Source organism: Phyllobates terribilis, unplaced genomic scaffold (assembly GCF_046119375.1).
Source record: "Phyllobates terribilis strain yellow unplaced genomic scaffold, ASM4611937v1 Scaffold_1__5_contigs__length_1240528914, whole genome shotgun sequence".
NCBI lineage: Eukaryota > Metazoa > Chordata > Amphibia > Anura > Dendrobatidae > Phyllobates > Phyllobates terribilis.
The window spans coordinates 894,411,613-894,428,752 of NW_027362761.1; the positions used below are offsets into that span (position 1 = coordinate 894,411,613).

Here is a 17,140-nt window from a genome sequence, read left to right on the forward strand (position 1 = left end):
GGGCTGTAATCATTGCCCATCACATCGATTGAAAACCTGCCAGACACAAACTTGATGCACAAGCTGCAGAACTGGATGTCAGTCAAAGTGCTGGGGAGTGACTACAGCTGAGCTCACTTTATAGTGCGCAGAGACTGTAACTGCTCCCTGCACTTGCACTGCCATGGTGACTGGAAGCGAGCGGCTTCACAGAGGATAAAAACTACGTTTCTGGACGTTACAGGTTCCCTTTAAATCTTGTCACCTAATAGTAGATTGATAAGTTATACTCCAATTCCACTAGAAATTTCTCTACATATTGCTTAGAACAAGCTTATGAAATCTTAATTACTCAAAAATAGAAACAATGAGGAAAATTTGGAGCATGCCTTTATTACTGTTGATCATATGTATATAGTCAGTTTAAGACATAATTAACTTGTGGATGATCTTGCCGAAGTTATCAAACATCAAGTTTGGCAATAAGTTGTCTTCCAACATGACGACTTATCCATTCAAAGTAGTGCGCGACTTTTGTGTACACTCCAGGGTAACCAGGTTCACCACAGTTCTCCCCCCAGCTTACTATTCCCCATACATATGCCACCTTCCCAGCATAACATATCAGGGGTCCTCCTGAGTCGCCTTTGCAGGAATCTATTGATCCATCATATGTCCCTGAAATGGTAAAGCAAAAACATCTGTATATTATAATGCTTCATTTTGTTTGGATGACGTCATAGCTTTAGGCATAAACATTTCAATGTAGTATATGATAATCTTAGGGTGGATTTTTTATACAGAATTGTGAATTGTATGAATTGCAGGCGTGAGCCATTTAATCATTTACATTACAACTCTAGATGAATTAGATAACATTACATCAAAAGTGAGATTTGAGAACTTAGTGCCACAGGTTCCTATACAAAGTATAGAAGTCATACACTCAGCGATCGTGGTGATAAAGATCTCAGAATGATGAAGTGAGCTTTGTCATCTTGGTTGCAGTCTATGCAGAATGCAGCTGCAGATGATAAACACATTTCAACTTCCGTGAATCGCGGTAGCTGCAAGCAATTTACTTGTATCTGACGCCCTAGCCGCTATAGAAAAACTTGCTTTGCTTTGTGTGAGCCTTGTTACTGTCATGGACACCTCCCAGCCCTGGTCTGCACGGCTTCGGTCCCCATCGACCCCATAAACAAGAGACCACACCAGTCCATAAACACAAAATCCTTTTTACTAACGGCTTGTCTTGCACATATTGAATAGCAGGATATGCAGATGTCACTTTCTGTGTTACAATACAGCAGCATGTTTCTAATAAACATTTTCAGTGGCACAGTTGGTGCATTGCAGAACAAGTCAGCGACCATCATTCTTTCTATGTATAGCGCCACTCTAAGCTGTGCTTTTCCCAGAGTTCACTACCGTTCAGCCCACTTCTCGGGAACTGAGCGTGTGCCAGCTTTGCTGACTCCATTTCTGTTGGACACACACCCTCTAAGGCCTGGCCAACGCCTGTCTATTCCCTAGAGATCCTTAGGGATTCTGGAAAGGTTCATGGCTGTACGTTCTCCCCTGACTTACCAAATAATGGGATGCAAATAAAATAATGGGATGCATTAAAAGTGGCATAGATGCTCATGAGGAGAACATAATTTTACCTCTATACAAGTCACTAGTGCGACCACACTTAGAATACTGTTGTACAGTTCTGGTCTCCGGTGTATAAGAAAGACATAGCTGAACTAGAGCGGGTGCAGAGAAGAGCGACCAAGGTTATTAGAGGACTGGGGGGTCTGCAATACCAAGACAGGTTATTACACTTGGGGTTATTTACTTTGGAAAAACAAAGGCTTAGGGGTGATCTTATTACTATGTACAAGTATATGAGGGGACAGTACAAAGACCTTTCTACTGATCTTTTTACTCTGAGGCCAGAGACGGGGACAAGGGGTCATCTTCTACGTCTGGAGGAAAGAAGGTTTAATCATTAGCACAGACGCGGATTCTTTACTGTAAGAGCAGTGAGACTATGGAACTCTCTGCCGCATGATGTTGTAATGAGTGATTCACTACTAAAATTTAAGAAGGGCATGGATGCCTTTCTTGAAAAGTATAATATTACAGGTTATATATACTAGATTCCTTGATAGGGCGTTGATCCAGGGATCTAGTCTGATTGTCGTATGGAGTCAGGAAGGAATTTTTTTCCCCAATGTGGAGCTTAGTGTTTGTCACATGGTTTTTTTTTGCCTTCCTCTGGATCAACATGTTAGGCTATGGGTTGAACTAGATGGACTTAGTCTTCCTTCAACCTTAAAAACTATGTTACTATGTTACTATGTTACCTGCTAAACAGAATTCCACTGCCACCGATGGGGATTTTCTGAGGGTGTCCTTTCTTCCCTCTTCCTAATCCTAAACCGAATACGTCCCTGTCCACCTAACCCACCAATCCCCAATCCTCCATCCCAACTATGGACCAGCCCTACAGTTAACCCCAGGAGTTGTCAGAGAGGTGGAACTCCATCTTCTCCACTCTCACATGCATATGCAGCAAATGAAATGACTAAGGCTGCACTGTACTCTTTCATTTGTAATTGTGTAAGAAGAGAGACACAGACCTGTTGGTGAAGCTGTCCCAAATTTAGAAAAGTGTCCCTAATGTCATCAAGTTTTTACATACAGTACAGACCAAAAGTTTGGACACACCTTCTCATTTAAAGATTTTTCTGTATTTTCATGACTATGAAAATTGTACATTCACACCGAAGGCATCAAAACATTTGGAATTATATACTTAACAAGCAAGTGTGAAACAACTGAAAATATGTCTTATATTCTAGGTTCTTCAAAGTAGCCACCTTTTGCTTTGATGATTGCTTTGCACACTCTTGGCATTCTCTTGATGAGCTTCAAGAGGTAGTCACCGGAAATGGTCTTCCAACAATCCTTTACGGTCCAGCTCACCCTAAACCATCTCGATTGGGTTCAGGTCTGGTGACTGTGGAGGCCAGGTCATCTGGCGTAGCACCCCATCACTCTCCTTCTTGGTCAAATAGCCCTTACACAGTCTGGAGGTGTGTTTTGGGTCTTTGTCCTGTTGAAAAATAAATGATGGTCCAACTAAACGCAAACGGGATGGAATAGCATGCCGCTGCAAGATGCTGTGGTAGCCATGATGGTTCAGTATGCCTTCAATTTTGAATAAATCCCCAACAGTGTCACCAGCAAAGCACCCCCACACCATCACTCTTCCTCCTCTTCCTCCTCCATGCTTCACGGTGGGAACCAGGCATGTAGAGTCCATCCGTTCACCTTTTCTGCATCGCACAAAGACACGGTGGTTAGAACCAAAGATCTCAAATTTGCACTCATCAGACCAAAGCACAGATTTCCACTGGTCTAATGTCCATTCCTTGTGTTCTTTAGCCCAAACAAGTCTCTTCTGCTTGTTGCCTATCCTTAGCAGTGGTTTCCTAGCAGCTATTTTACCATGAAGGCCTGGTGCACAAAGTCTCCTCTTAACAGTTGTTGTAGAGATGTGTCTCCTGCTAGAACTCTGTGTGGCATTGACCTGGTCTCTAATCTGAGCTGCTGTTAACCTGTGATTTCTGAGGCTGGTGACTCGGATAAACTTATCCTCAGAAGCAGAGGTGACTCTTGGTCTTCCTTTCCTGGGGCGGTCCTCATGTGAGCCAGTTTCTTTGTAGCGCTTGATGGTTTTTGCAACTGCACTTGGGGACACTTTCAAAGTTTGCCCAATTTTTCGGACTGACTGGCCTTCATTTCTTAAAGTAATGATGGCCACTCGTTTTTCTTTACTTAGCTGCTTTTTTCTTGCCATAATACAAATTCTAACAGTCTATTCAGTAGGACTATCAGCTTTGTATCCACCTGACTTCTGCACAACACAACTGATGGTCCCAACCCATTTATAAGGCAAGAAATCCCACGTATTAAACCTGACAGGGCACACCTGTGAAGTGAAAACCATTTCCGGTGACTACCTCTTGAAGCTCATCAAGAGAATGCCAAGAGTGTGCAAAGCAGTCATCAAAGCAAAAGGTGGCTCCTTTGAAGAACCTAGAATATAAGACATATTTTCAGCTGTTTCACACTTTTTTGTTAAGCATATAATTCCACATGTGTTAATTCATAGTTTTGATGCCTTCAGTGTGAATCTACAATTTTCATAGTCATGAAAATACAGAAAAATCTTTAAATGAGAAGGTGTGTCCAAACTTTTGGTCTGTACTAGTGTTGAGCCACCCCCGTAGTGTTCGAGTTCGGTTCGTCGAACACCCGTGTGTTCGCCGAACTGTTCGTCGAACTGTTCGTCGAACACCTTCGAACACCGTTAAAACCAATGGCAGGCAAACAAAAACACATAGAAACACATAGAAAAAAGGTGTCCAAAAGCTGACAAACTGCTCAGAAGACATAACTAACACATGGAAAAGTGACAAGTACATATAGTCATGCGAAAATAAAAGAGGTGGAGGAGTAAAAGGAGGGGGAGACACAGATATAGGCATGTCATGCCCTTCTAAAATCCAAAAAGTGAGAAGCCGACACGGCCAGTCCGCTCCTGCCCGTGCCACCTCCGTGTCGCCGGGTTTGTGCCAGAGCCGCGGTGAACCCTGATGGCCAGCCCCCCTCTCCCAATACTGGTGCCTGTCCGCTGGTGGGTCGAGCGAGCCCCCCTGTGGTGGAGGCAGCTCTAAGCTTTTTAATTTAAATTGTCTCTCTAATTTGAATGAATACACTTTAAATCCATTTACAAGGATCTATTGGAGGGCAAGTCTCATGCCAGCAGCCGCGTAATTCCAGCTCCAGTAGCGTCCACTAAAGCTGCTGCAGTTAAAAAGCTTTTATAAGGATCGAGCTCGGCTGTCCACCGCAAGGCATCCTACTGCCAGTCCCAGCCCCTATGCCTTGGGGTGCCTCCTGATGCTCTTCACTGAGTATCCCATGGTCCCGAAGCATTTCCTTTGAAAAAATTAAGTGTCTAAACTACAGGTGGTGTAGCTTGCTTAACAGCCGGGATAATCCGCTGACTAGCAGACACTGCTACTAGGCACAAAGTATTTCCTGGGCTAGATGCAGTTAAAAATTTGTAATTAGATACTCTCGTTGGATGCTGAGAAAGCATTCCATAGAGTCTCCTGGCACGCCATATATGATTCTCTTAAAAAGCTTGGGGTAGGGGTCTAGGGGACCCTTTTATAGCCAAAATCACGGCCCTGTATCACAATACGTCACCTAGGCTGAAGATAAATGGAACTGTAGCACCCTGAGGGCTCGGTTGCTACAGAGGTATTGCACCTCACCCAGAGGTGTGACATCTCACTCTCAGGTAAGGATGGAGTGTGGATCAGGACCCGACACCTGCATGCATTACACCACATTGCCGTGGGGCAGGGCGACCAATATGCCTCTGAGATGGGCACGACAGTCCCTGTCCCTGGCTGGAGTGGGGGGAGGGAACACTGAGGAAGGGGAACCCTGTAGTGCAGGAGCAGGGAGGAAGCAGTTCCTGGGTGCATTGAGAAGGGAGTATAAAAGGTGGGCACCATCTTAGTTCAGTGCAGAGAAGTCTGAGCAGAAGTGGCAGGGAGCAGGGGCTCTGCATGAGCTCTGCTCCGGAGGCGGGCCTAGTAACAGAGGCCCAGGCCTGGAAGAGGGAGAAGGAAGGAAGAGGAGCGGAGAAGGCTCCAGGAACGAGGAATGAAGGGATCCCAGGGGTGCGGACGGGCGAGTCGCCACCGCACGCCCGAATCCACCTGCGTGGAGGGGTCAGGCCAAAGGGGGAGACCGGTCCCCGAAACTAGTGGAGGCAGGAAACGACCCTCAGCTAGAAACCGGAGGCTGTGACATTTTATGTGGCGCAGCCCCTCGCTACACCCGCTAGGAAGGCACCACATAGGGTCAGGGAAACTGGCGCCAAGTTTACCAAGAGGAGGCCCGAGGCAGCCGGACAGAAGGGTTGGTAAGAAAGGCCAGACAAAGGACACACAAAGGGGGTCCTGTGAAGCGCTCCAAAGTTATCTGGGAGTTGTCTGAGCCCCTCACCTGGTGAGCACAGTACGACGTGGGCAGCCGTTACCTGCAGACGTGGTCTGGATAATAAGAACTGTGAGTAAAGGCCCTGGACTGCATCACTGACTCCGTGTCGTTACTGCTGCTGCCCTGCACCATCACCCCCATCCTCCGCATACACTGCCCTGAGGCTATACTCCTCCCGTGGGGAGTTATGCTACGCTCTGCTGCACCCACAACACCAGCCTCAGCGGTCTGCCCTGCAGCGGCGGTTCACTCTGACCGCAATCCACGGGTGGCGTAGTCGGACATTTAAACATCAAAACCACATAAATAGTTCCGCCACTGGTTTGACCACCCTGAGCCACGGAACCGGGTCGCCGCCACGAAGACTACAACCACCAGCATCCACCAAAAAGGGTCTGGCTCCGGGTGTCCCAAGGCCCAGGGGGTGCATCAGAACATTTTCATCACCTTTCACAATCACCAATGGGACAAGGCAGGGATGTCCTCTGTCCCCTCTCTTATACATCCTAGTGACGGAGCACCTGCTCTCATCAATTCGCCATAACCCCAATATTAGGTGGATTGAGGTGGGAGGCACCGAGTACAAGTGCTCTCTATTTGCTGATGATGTCCTAGTATATATCACTCAATCACATATATCCATCCATGCTGTTATGGCTGAAATAGATCACTTTGTTACATGGTCAAATTTTAAAATCAATGCAGCGAAGTCTGAGGCCCTCGATGTCTCCCTCCCCAAATCCATATAGGATTCCATCCAGTCCAACTTTCCCTTTGCCTGGCCCTCACAGGGTATCAAATACTTAGGAATTCCTATTCATAGAGACCTCTCCCATCTATGTTATCTTAATTTTGGGACCTTTATTGAACAACTCCATACAGACCACGGTTGGCAAGTTAGAACTGTAAGATTCACTACGTGAACCACTGGTGTTTTGTGGAAAAGCACATGTACACTGCGTTCCAAATTATTATGCAAAAAGTGTTTAGGAGTGATAAGGGAAGAATTTGTTTGTTTGTCAGTTAAACTCATTGATGGTGATGTGTGTCAGGGCTCTTTATATCACTGTAAGCAATTGCAGACACCTGTGCTAATTAGTTTGGCAGGTGTGTCCAATGAAAGGCAAGACTACTTAAGAAGGCTGTCCCACATTATTAAGCAGCCTACATTTTCTGCCAAAATGGGAAAGAAAAAGGATGTGTCGGCTGCTGAGAAGCAACAAATTGTGGAGTGTTTAGGTCAAGGCATGACTACAATCAACATTTTGCGATGATCAGGATGAAGTGTCTTGGCAATCAAGAAGTATGTAGCTGATTCACAGTACACACGTGTGCGTGCTGATAAGGGCAAATTGAGGACTCTTTCCTACAGGCAATTACGTCAGGTTGAAAGAGCAGCGGCAAAAAAGCCTTGTCATAGCAGCAGACAAGTTTTTGAAGCTGCTTGTGCCTCCAACGTCCCCCGAACAACAAGATGCAGGGTCCTTCAGAGGTTTGCAGCTGTGCATACGCCATCCTGTCGACCTCCTCTATCCACTTCACACAAGCAGAAACGGCTCCAGTGGGCCAAACATTACATGAAGACTGATTTCAAAACTGTTTTGTTCACGGATGAGTGCCGTGCAGCGCTCGATGGTCCAGATGGATGGAGTGGAGGATGGCTGGTTGATGGACACCCCACGCAAACACGGCTACAGCGCCAACAAGGAGGAGGTGGAGTAATGTTTTGGGCTGGAATCATGGGGAGAGAGATTGTCGGCCCCTTTAGGATCCCTGAAGGCGCTAAAGATGAACTCCATAATGTATGTGGATTTTCTCAAACAGCACTTCCTGCCATGGTTCAAGAAGAAGAACCGTGTATTTCACAGCAAGATCATTTTTCTGCATGATAATCCACCATCTCATGCTGCACATAAAACATCTGCATCTCTGGCTGATATGGGCATAAAAGGGGACAAACTTATGGTGTGACCCCCATGCTCCCCTGACCTGTACCCCATTCAGAACCTTTGGAGCATCATTAAAAGGAGTGTCTATGATGGCGGGAGGCAGTTCACATCTAAGCAACAGCTCTGGGATGGTATTCTGTCCTCATGCAAAACAATTGAAGCAGAAACCATCCAAAACCTGACAAATTCAATGGACGACAGAGTTCAGAAGCTCCTTTCGAACAAGGGGTCCTATGTGAATATGTAACATCACCTAGAATAAAGTTTTGAGTTGAAAACTGTTTGATTTCAGTTTCTAACAACCTGCTAATGCTTATAATTTCAAAAATGACCATTTTTTTGGTCTTTATTCAAATGAAAAGGTTGATCGAAAAGTTTGGGGGATCTAAGAGTGTGGCAACCCAGTAGTCATGATTACTTCGAATTCTGACAATATGAGGGTCATGCTGCAGGTAGTGCAGCAAGAAGGCACTTATGTGTCTTGCGCATCTCGGAGCCCCAAAATTATTTTCCGGGCTAGATGCAGCTAAAAATTATTTTTAATTTTAAATCTGGTGAAGCTTTAGTATAGATGGCCTAATAGGATCAGTGCTGCACACTGCTACAAAGCCCAAATTATTTTCCAGCCAAGATACAGATAAACATGATTAGTAATTTGAAAGCTTAAAACGGTTGGTAGGGTGATTTTAACCAATCATCAAGCTTTTACTCTCCCCAGGATGACACAGGGGTAGAAAAGTCGTTTCGGATCCATGATTTGTTCATCTTTATGAACGTGAGTCTGTCTACATTATCAGTGGAGAGCCGCGTGCGCTTATCTGTCAGCACACCACCAGCAGCGCTGAACACACGTTCAGACAGAACGCTGGCTGCGGGGCATGACAAGATCTCCAAGGCGTAAGTGGCTAGCTCCGGCCATTTATCCAGATTGGAAGCCCAAAAAGAGCAAGGGTCCAGTGACACAGTCGTGGCTTCAATGTTTACTTGGAGATACTCCTGTACCATCGTCTCTAGGCGTTGACTATGTGTCAGACTTCTTGTCTCCTGTGGCCTTGCAAAGGATGGGCTAAAAAAGTGGTGAAATGATTTCGCAAAATTGATGTTACCAGCAGATACTGTGGTTCTGTTACGGTTTGAGTGCTGAACACTTGACGGTCCCACGGTTGGCAAGTTGGAACTGTGAGATTCACTACGTGCACCACTGGTATTTTGTGGAAAAGCACATGTAAGATTCTGCAACAGTCTCTGCTGATACTCCTGCATGCGTGCATCCCTTTCTATGGCAGGAATAATTTCTGCAAATTTACTTTTGTACCGGGGATCTAACAGTGTGGCAACCCAGTAGTCAGGATTATTTCTAATTCTCACAATTCGAGGGTCATGTTGCAGGTAGTGCAGCAAGAAGGCACTCATGTGTGTTGCGCATCCAGGAGCACCAAGTCCCTGTTGTGTTGGTGGCGAGGTAACAATCATGCTTCCTTCCTCTGTCCTCTCCCCCCAACCTCGCACAACAGAAATGTGATCACGGTCTCCCTCATCTGATGAGTCTTCCATCAGTTCGTCCTCCACTTCTTCCTGGGCTCCTGCACCTTCCTCACTAGTTTGGCTGCTACCATGCGCCCTGGTAAAACCATCTCCCCCACCCTCACATGCCTGCCGCCTTGGTGCTGCCGACCGTCTGGACCTTGCAGATGTTAGCCCTTCCGCATACAACTCCTCCTCCTCTACTTCCTCCACCTCCTCTTGTGCCACCACCTGACTCCGAATTCTGTTTAACATGTGCTCCAGCATGTAAATCACCGGAATAGTCATGCTGATAATGGCATCGTCAGCACTAAACATCTTCGTCGCCATTTCAAAACTGTGCAGAAGGGTGCATAGGTCCCTGATCTGAGACCACTCCTCCAGCGTGATTTGCCCCACCTCTGAATCTCGTTGGCCCAGGCTATACGTCAGAACGTATTGCACCAGGGCTTGTCGGTGCTGCCACAGTCGCTGCAACATGTGCAGAGTTGAATTCCACCGGGTAGGCACATCGCATTTTAGCCGGTGAAGTGGCAGGCCCAACGACTTCTGTAGAGATGTAAGTCGCTGAGCTGCGGGATGCGAACGGCGGAAGTGAGCACACAGCGACCGTGCCCTCTGCAGAAGGCCATCTAGTCTGGGATAGTGGGCTAAAAATTGCTGGACAACCAGGTTCAACACGTGAGCCATACAAGGCACGTGTGTGACATTGCCCCGGCGAAGGGCCGCACCCAGGTTTGCAGCATTGTCGCACACGGCCTTCCCTGGTTTCAGGTCCAGTGGAGACAACCATTCATGAAATTGGTTCTCCAGAGCTGACCACAACTCCTCAGCTGTGTGACTCACATTTCCCAGACATTTCAATGTAAAAACCGCCTGATGACGTTGAGCCCTACTGCCAGCATAGTAAGGAGGTGTGCAGGATCCCTTATGCGCAGTTAGAAAGCTTGTGGCATGACCAGACAGGCTTTGGGTGCAGGTGGAAGACCGAGAGGAGGTTGAGGAGGCAGAAGCAGTGGAGGAACTTTGACATAAAGAGGATTGACGCACAACTCGTGGGGACGGCAAGACTTGGACAGCAGCCCCTTGTCCTGCTGTCACCATAGTTCACCATAGTTACCCAGTGCCCAGTCAGCGACATGTAACGCCCCTGTCCATGCCTACTCGTCCAAGTGTCTGTGGTGAAATGCACCCTGTCACACACAGAGTTTCTCAAAGAAGCGGTGATGTTGTGTGCGACATGCTGGTGGAGCGCAGGCACACCTTTCTTTGAGAAGTAGTGCCGACTGGGCATCTGGTACTGGGGCACTGCGACGGACATAAGGTCTCGAAAATCCTCTGTGTCCACCAGGCGGAAAGGCAGCATTTCTGTAGCCAAGAGCTTGCAGATGGTGAAATTCAACCTCTTAGCTTTCTCATGGCTAGGAGGAAATGGTCTTTTACTTGTCCACATCTGAGGGACCGAGGGCTGGCTATTGTGCTTAGACGGGGTTGATAAGGGTGTCCCCGGCAAACTGCCGGTCTGTGAGGAAGATGCAGGCGGACATGTTAGGTTGCCTTGATCCAAAGGTGGTGCTATCGATGTCGGACAGCGCTCAACACCAGCTGGTGTTACCACCTCCAAAGAAAATGATGACCTGCCAATCACGCTGGCTGTTGCGGGTAAAGAGGTGGCAGGTCTGCGCCCCAAAACAGGTGTGACTGCTGTCCCCCCAGTCACAGAGGATGAAGAGGCCGCGGATGCACAAGATATGGCAGACGGTGGTTGGCCCGGCCGGCTAGGCCGCATTGTAGCACACTGAGCTTCCCACTGCAACTTATGCTTCATGTCCATGTGCCGGTTCATGCATGAAGTACTCAAACTATGTATTTTTTGGCCTCTACTTAGCTTTTGCTGACAAATGTTACAGATAACACGAGTTGGGTCATCTTTATCGATCTGAAAAAATGCCCAGGCTATGCAAGGCTTAGCACCCATGCGACCTGAAGAGCCACCACGACTTGTGGTGAGAGGCAGAGTTGTGTTTGAGGATGCAGTTGTTGACGTGCTTCCAGTACTACGTCTCTGTCCAGGAAGGCGCAACCTGACCTCGTCGTCACTAGCATCTTCCTCCACCTCCTCTGCTGACCTCATCTCTTGGCTGACTGTGGGTTGACAGTAAGTGGGATCTCCAACCTCATCATCATCACCCTGTGCGTTATCACACCCGTCGTCCTCAGAGCCAACCTGTTCCTGCCCTGACAAAAAACTAAAGTTGTCGCTCCAATCAGGTATTTGAGTCTTATCATCGTCTTCCTCATTGTCTCCACCAACAGGAGTTACAGTTTGGGAATGAGGGTCTACATTATGGTCAGAACCTTCTGCGTCTGGTCCTGGATCCGACTCATAAAGATTCTGGGCATCAGTGCAGATCATTTCCTCGTCTGGATTCACAGAAGCGCTGGAGTCGACCTCTGATTCCCAGGCTATAGTATGAGTAAACAGCTCTGCAGACTCAACCATCTGTTCTACCTCATACTCAGACGGGCAGCTGGAGATTTGGGAGCTGTGAGGAAGCAAGTGCGATTGGGGTGACACCTTTGAGGACTGGAGTATTTGTGATGTTGAAGTTGATGTGGAGGAGAGCCCACTTAAAGGAGCACTTGATATCCGTTGAAGCACCTGCTGTTTTTGTGCCTCATCTGGAATTTGTAGCGATTGGCGTGGCCGTAAGAAAGGGATCTTATCACATTGTCCGCTAAAAGAAGTAGACATTTTAGTTTGGCTGGAAGATGGTCTTTCTTCTGCAGATGTTACTGTTGCTTTAACACCTACCCCACGGACACAACCTTTTTTCCCCTTCCCAACACGCCTATTCCCCTTTCCACCAGCAGCAGGCCTTTTTCCACTCATTTTGGTGGTTAACTAATTCACAACTCTGGAGTTGTTTGCACAAAAAAACAATGGATGGGAACCGAGCAGAGCTGAGTGGCCAAACTGTGGTATTAGGCCAAAACTATTGGCTGGATTAGATGCAGAAAAAAATTATATTCAATTTGCAACCTGATGGAGGTCTGTATAGATGGATTAATAGAACAAGTCCCACACACAGCTAGAAGCCCAATATTTTTTCAGAGGTAGATGCAGAAAAAAATATATTCAGTTTGCAACCTGATGGAGGTCAGTATAGATGGACTAATACAACAAGTCCCACACACAGCTAGAAGCCCAATATTTTTTCAGAGGTAGATGCAGAAAAAAATATATTCAGTTTGCAACCTGATGGAGGTCTGTATAGATGGATTAATAGAACAAGTCCCACACACAGCTAGAAGCCCAATATTTTTTCAGAGGTAGATGCAGAAAAAAATATATTCAGTTTGCAACCTGATGGAGGTCTGTATAGATGGATTAATAGAACAAGTCCCACACACAGCTAGAAGCCCAATATTTTTTCAGAGGTAGATGCAGAAAAAAATATATTTAGTTTGCAACCTGATGGAGGTCAGTATAGATGGACTAATACAACAAGTCCCACACACAGCTAGAAGCCCAATATTTTTTCAGAGGTAGATGCAGAAAAAAATATATTCAGTTTGCAACCTGATGGAGGTCAGTATAGATGTACTAATACAACAAGTCCCACACACAGCTAGAAGCCCAATATTTTTTCAGAGGTAGATGCAGAAAAAAATATATTCAGTTTGCAACCTGATGGAGGTCTGTATAGATGGATTAATAGAACAAGTCCCACACACAGCTAGAAGCCCAATATTTTTTCAGAGGTAGTTGCAGAAAAAAAATATATTCAGTTTGCAACCTGATGGAGGTCTGTATAGATGGATTAATAGAACAAGTCCCACACACAGCTAGAAGCCCAATATTTTTTCAGAGGTAGATGCAGAAAAAAATATATTCAGTTTGCAACCTGATGGAGGTCTGTATAGATGGATTAATAGAACAAGTCCCACACACAGCTAGAAGCCCAATATTTTTTCAGAGGTAGATGCAGAAAAAAATATATTCAGTTTGCAACCTGATGGAGGTCTGTATAGATGGATTAATAGAACAAGTCCCACACACAGCTAGAAGCCCAATATTTTTTCAGAGGTAGATGCAGAAAAAAATATATTCAGTTTGCAACCTGATGGAGGTCTGTATAGATGGATTAATAGAACAAGTCCCACACACAGCTAGAAGCCCAATATTTTTTCAGAGCTAGATGCAGAAAAAAATTATATTCAATTTGCAACCTGATGGAGGTCAGTATAGATGGACTAATAGAATGATGCTATGCCCAAAAGATTTTACTTCACTAGGTGCAGTAAAAAATTGGTATTCTATACACAGGTGGTATATCTTGCAACACAGATAGGCTACTCCACTGACTAACACACTCTGCAATAGGCCAAAAAGGATTAGCTTTGCTAGATTCAGCCAAATGCTGTGAAAAAAACTTGCACAGCACTGGCACAGACCTGCCTGGCAAAAACTGATAGGAACTGATGTAACCTAGTCCTGAAAAGGACTCCAATTACAATTAGTCTTTACTCCCACAATCTATCTATTTAAGAGCACAGACCTGCCTGATAAAAGTCGTAGGAAATGCTGTAACCTAGTCCTTAAAAGGACTGCAATCACAACTATTCCCTACTCCCAAGCTATCTGTAGATTTGTGCGAAAATTGGCTTGAAATTAACAAGGTATAGCGCACACAGCAACAGCGGTGCCGTCTAACACGCAGCTGCAGCAGTGAGAAAATGGTGGCGACGGGGAAAATGGCTTGGTCTTATAGGGCAAGGACATGTGACATACACTGCCAATGACACATGCCCTTGCTTGTGTGAAAAAAAGCACTTCGCTCCGTGTGTGCGCTGCTGATAGGCTGACAGATTGCACCTCCCCACTGCAAATGCGGTAAAGAGAAAAAAAAATGGAGATCTTCATTGTTCCTGCAGAGATTCATCCCCTGCCCCTCCCCCCGCCCCGCTGTACACTCAAACTGCGTATTAACATTAATTTTCATCATTACTGAGAAAAAATCCAGTTATGATTTTGGTGCACGAACAGTTATCGAACATAACCTCGAACAGCCGAATTTTTCTCAAATTGTTCGTGTTCGCCGAACGGCTCGAACACCGCCCAAAACAGCTCGAATTTGAGATTGGCGAACAGTTCGAGTAGAACAACGCTCATCTCTAGTCTGTACTGTACATTATACTTACTTTCTGATGGCCCCCAGTGTCTTGGCTTGCCAGCAGCTCGCGGTGGACTCAAGGACCTGCCATGATGTAATTTAGTCATGTGACGGGTCACGCGACCGCTGACTTTGTCAGGTCCTTTAGTGTACCGCGAGCTGCCGGCAAGCCAGGATGCATCGGATAAAGACTCCGGAGGCCATCGGAAGGTAAGTATATTTTTATTTTTTATTTTTTACCATTCTTTTACTGTCACACTATATAAATCCATGCCAGTTGCATGGATTTATATAGTGTGACCAAGTTGTCAAGCACTTTCCAAGTGATGCTAAAATCGCTTGGAAAGCGCTTGACAACCCGCATGCGGAAATGCATGTGAAGAACGCTTCACATCCGCATGTCCCTGGCAGGAAAACGCATGTACAATCCGCATGTGTTTTTTCTGCCAGGGAGATGCAGAAACGCTCAGGAAAAATCCGGAGCATTTCTGCATCGTGGGCACATAGCCTAAGAGTTAGGCTAAGGCAGCACAAAACAGCCATCTTTTTATTGTAAATCTAACTTCACTTGACCTTTAATTCCACCTTGTAATGTGGAGTCCTCTCAGAACCATGCATATTTTGGATGTTTATCTTATAAGAGCTATAGGTGTGTTTGGTTTTACTGTAGCGGTAAAAATTGTGACTTTTCTCATTGTTTGCCAGATTTGGAAAGTGTTGTAAAAAGGGAGTGTGGTCTCCAAAGACAGCATACTTTAGGCCAGATTTATTAAATAGAATAGGAGGAAGTCACACAAATTTTGGCACAAATCTGTACTTGTGCAGGTGTTGATTTACTTTCCTGTCCAACAAGTAAAAATGGTCCAAAAGCATTAAACAATATTCTCCTTTTAACCCCATAAGGTTCAATGACGGACACAGCACGACATGAGCGGGTGTAAGTTTCTCCTCAATGCCGTGCAGTGTCCATCTTGCATGTAAACTGGCAGTGACAGTCCCTTGCCGACAGCTGTCACAGACAGCTGATCGGTACGGGAAGAGGTGCAGGGACCCATGCAGTCATTCTGAACCTTTCTACTGTTTGGTGTTGTAGACATGGCAGTTTTCATGGAGGATACCTAGTACAAAAGCTGTTCCTGGTCTATAAAGAATGGGCTTTCTTATTGTTTTATTTGGGTATTATAAACCCGTTACACCTGCTAAAACTGCCCACGTGTACTGTGGCATTCCGCCTCCTCATATACTCTGTAAAAGGATGGGTTGTTCTGCGCACATGGTGGTTCCTACCTTGCCAGGCAGTGACCTGCAGAGTGTGCCAGTGTCACATGGCACATCCGTCCCTCATATAGGGATTGATTGTGCTATAGAGACGTTGTACAACTAGTCCCTTTTTTTGAAAGAGTGTCAGCAGCCCTGAATGTTCTTTTATCCTATGAACGTGCTCAGCTTTGCAATATTGTTAGGGTATGTGCACACGATGCAGAAATGATCAGGATTTTTTCCTGAGCATTTCTGCATCTCCCTGGCAGGAAAAAACGCATGCGGATTGTACATGCGGTTTCCTGCCAGGGACATGCGGAAATGAAGCGGTCTTCACTTTCATTTCCGCATGCGGGTTGACAAGCGCTTCCCAAGCGATTTTAGCATCACTTGGAAAGTGCTTGTCAACTTCACACTATATAAATCCATGCAACCGGCATGGATTTATATAGTGTGTGAATGTCAAAAAATAAAAAAAAAATATATACTTTACCCTCTGATGGCCCCCGGTGTCCTGCTTCGCTCGGTCCCGGCTACCGGCAGTGAAGACTGAAGGACCTGCCGACGTCAGCGTCACGTGACCCGTCACATGACTCTGACGTCAGCGAAGGTCCTTCTTCATTCAACCGCGAAGTCCCGGGAACCAAGCAGGAGCGCTGCGCGGGCTGTCAGAAGGTGAGTATATATATATTTTTTATTTTATTCTTTTTTTTTTAATGGTACTTGGGTCTGGATGAGAGTCCTCTCCTCCACACCCGGGTACCATCCGCACATTAGACCGCATGAAAAGCGCATCAACATATACAGTGATGCGGATTCCATGCGGTCTAATGCAAGTCAATGGCGCCAAAAAAGCAGCGTTTCCGCAAAATTAATTGACATGCTGCGGATTTTTGAGCGCAGCGTTTACGCTGCGGAAAAATCCGCATCATGGGCACAGCACATGCGGATTTCAATTGGGGAACATTGCTGCCCCTCTACCATGCGTTTTTCATGCGTTTCCGCAACTGCAAAAACGCCGCGGAAACGCATTAAAAACGCATCGTGTGAACTCAGCCTTACACTCCTCCGTTTTGAAACATGTTGCCTTTCATTTCAATGCAGTGTTTTCCAGCTCTGATGAAATAACTGTGGTATGCTCCGTGAGCACGGAATAATCCTATTTACTGGCAAATG

At 46.0% G+C, this 17,140-nt stretch overlaps 1 protein-coding gene across 1 annotated transcript in view; it reads right to left on the bottom strand.

The window, feature by feature from the left end:
• Positions 1 to 352: 352 nt before the first annotated feature.
• Positions 353 to 17,140, bottom strand: part of CFI (complement factor I) — a 90,734-nt gene continuing 73,946 nt past the window's right edge. Inside the window, exon 13 of the mRNA XM_073640760.1 lies at positions 353 to 657. Coding sequence (XP_073496861.1) covers positions 443 to 657 — 215 coding nt within the window. The 3' untranslated portion in view covers positions 353 to 442. The remainder of the gene's footprint in view (positions 658 to 17,140) is intronic.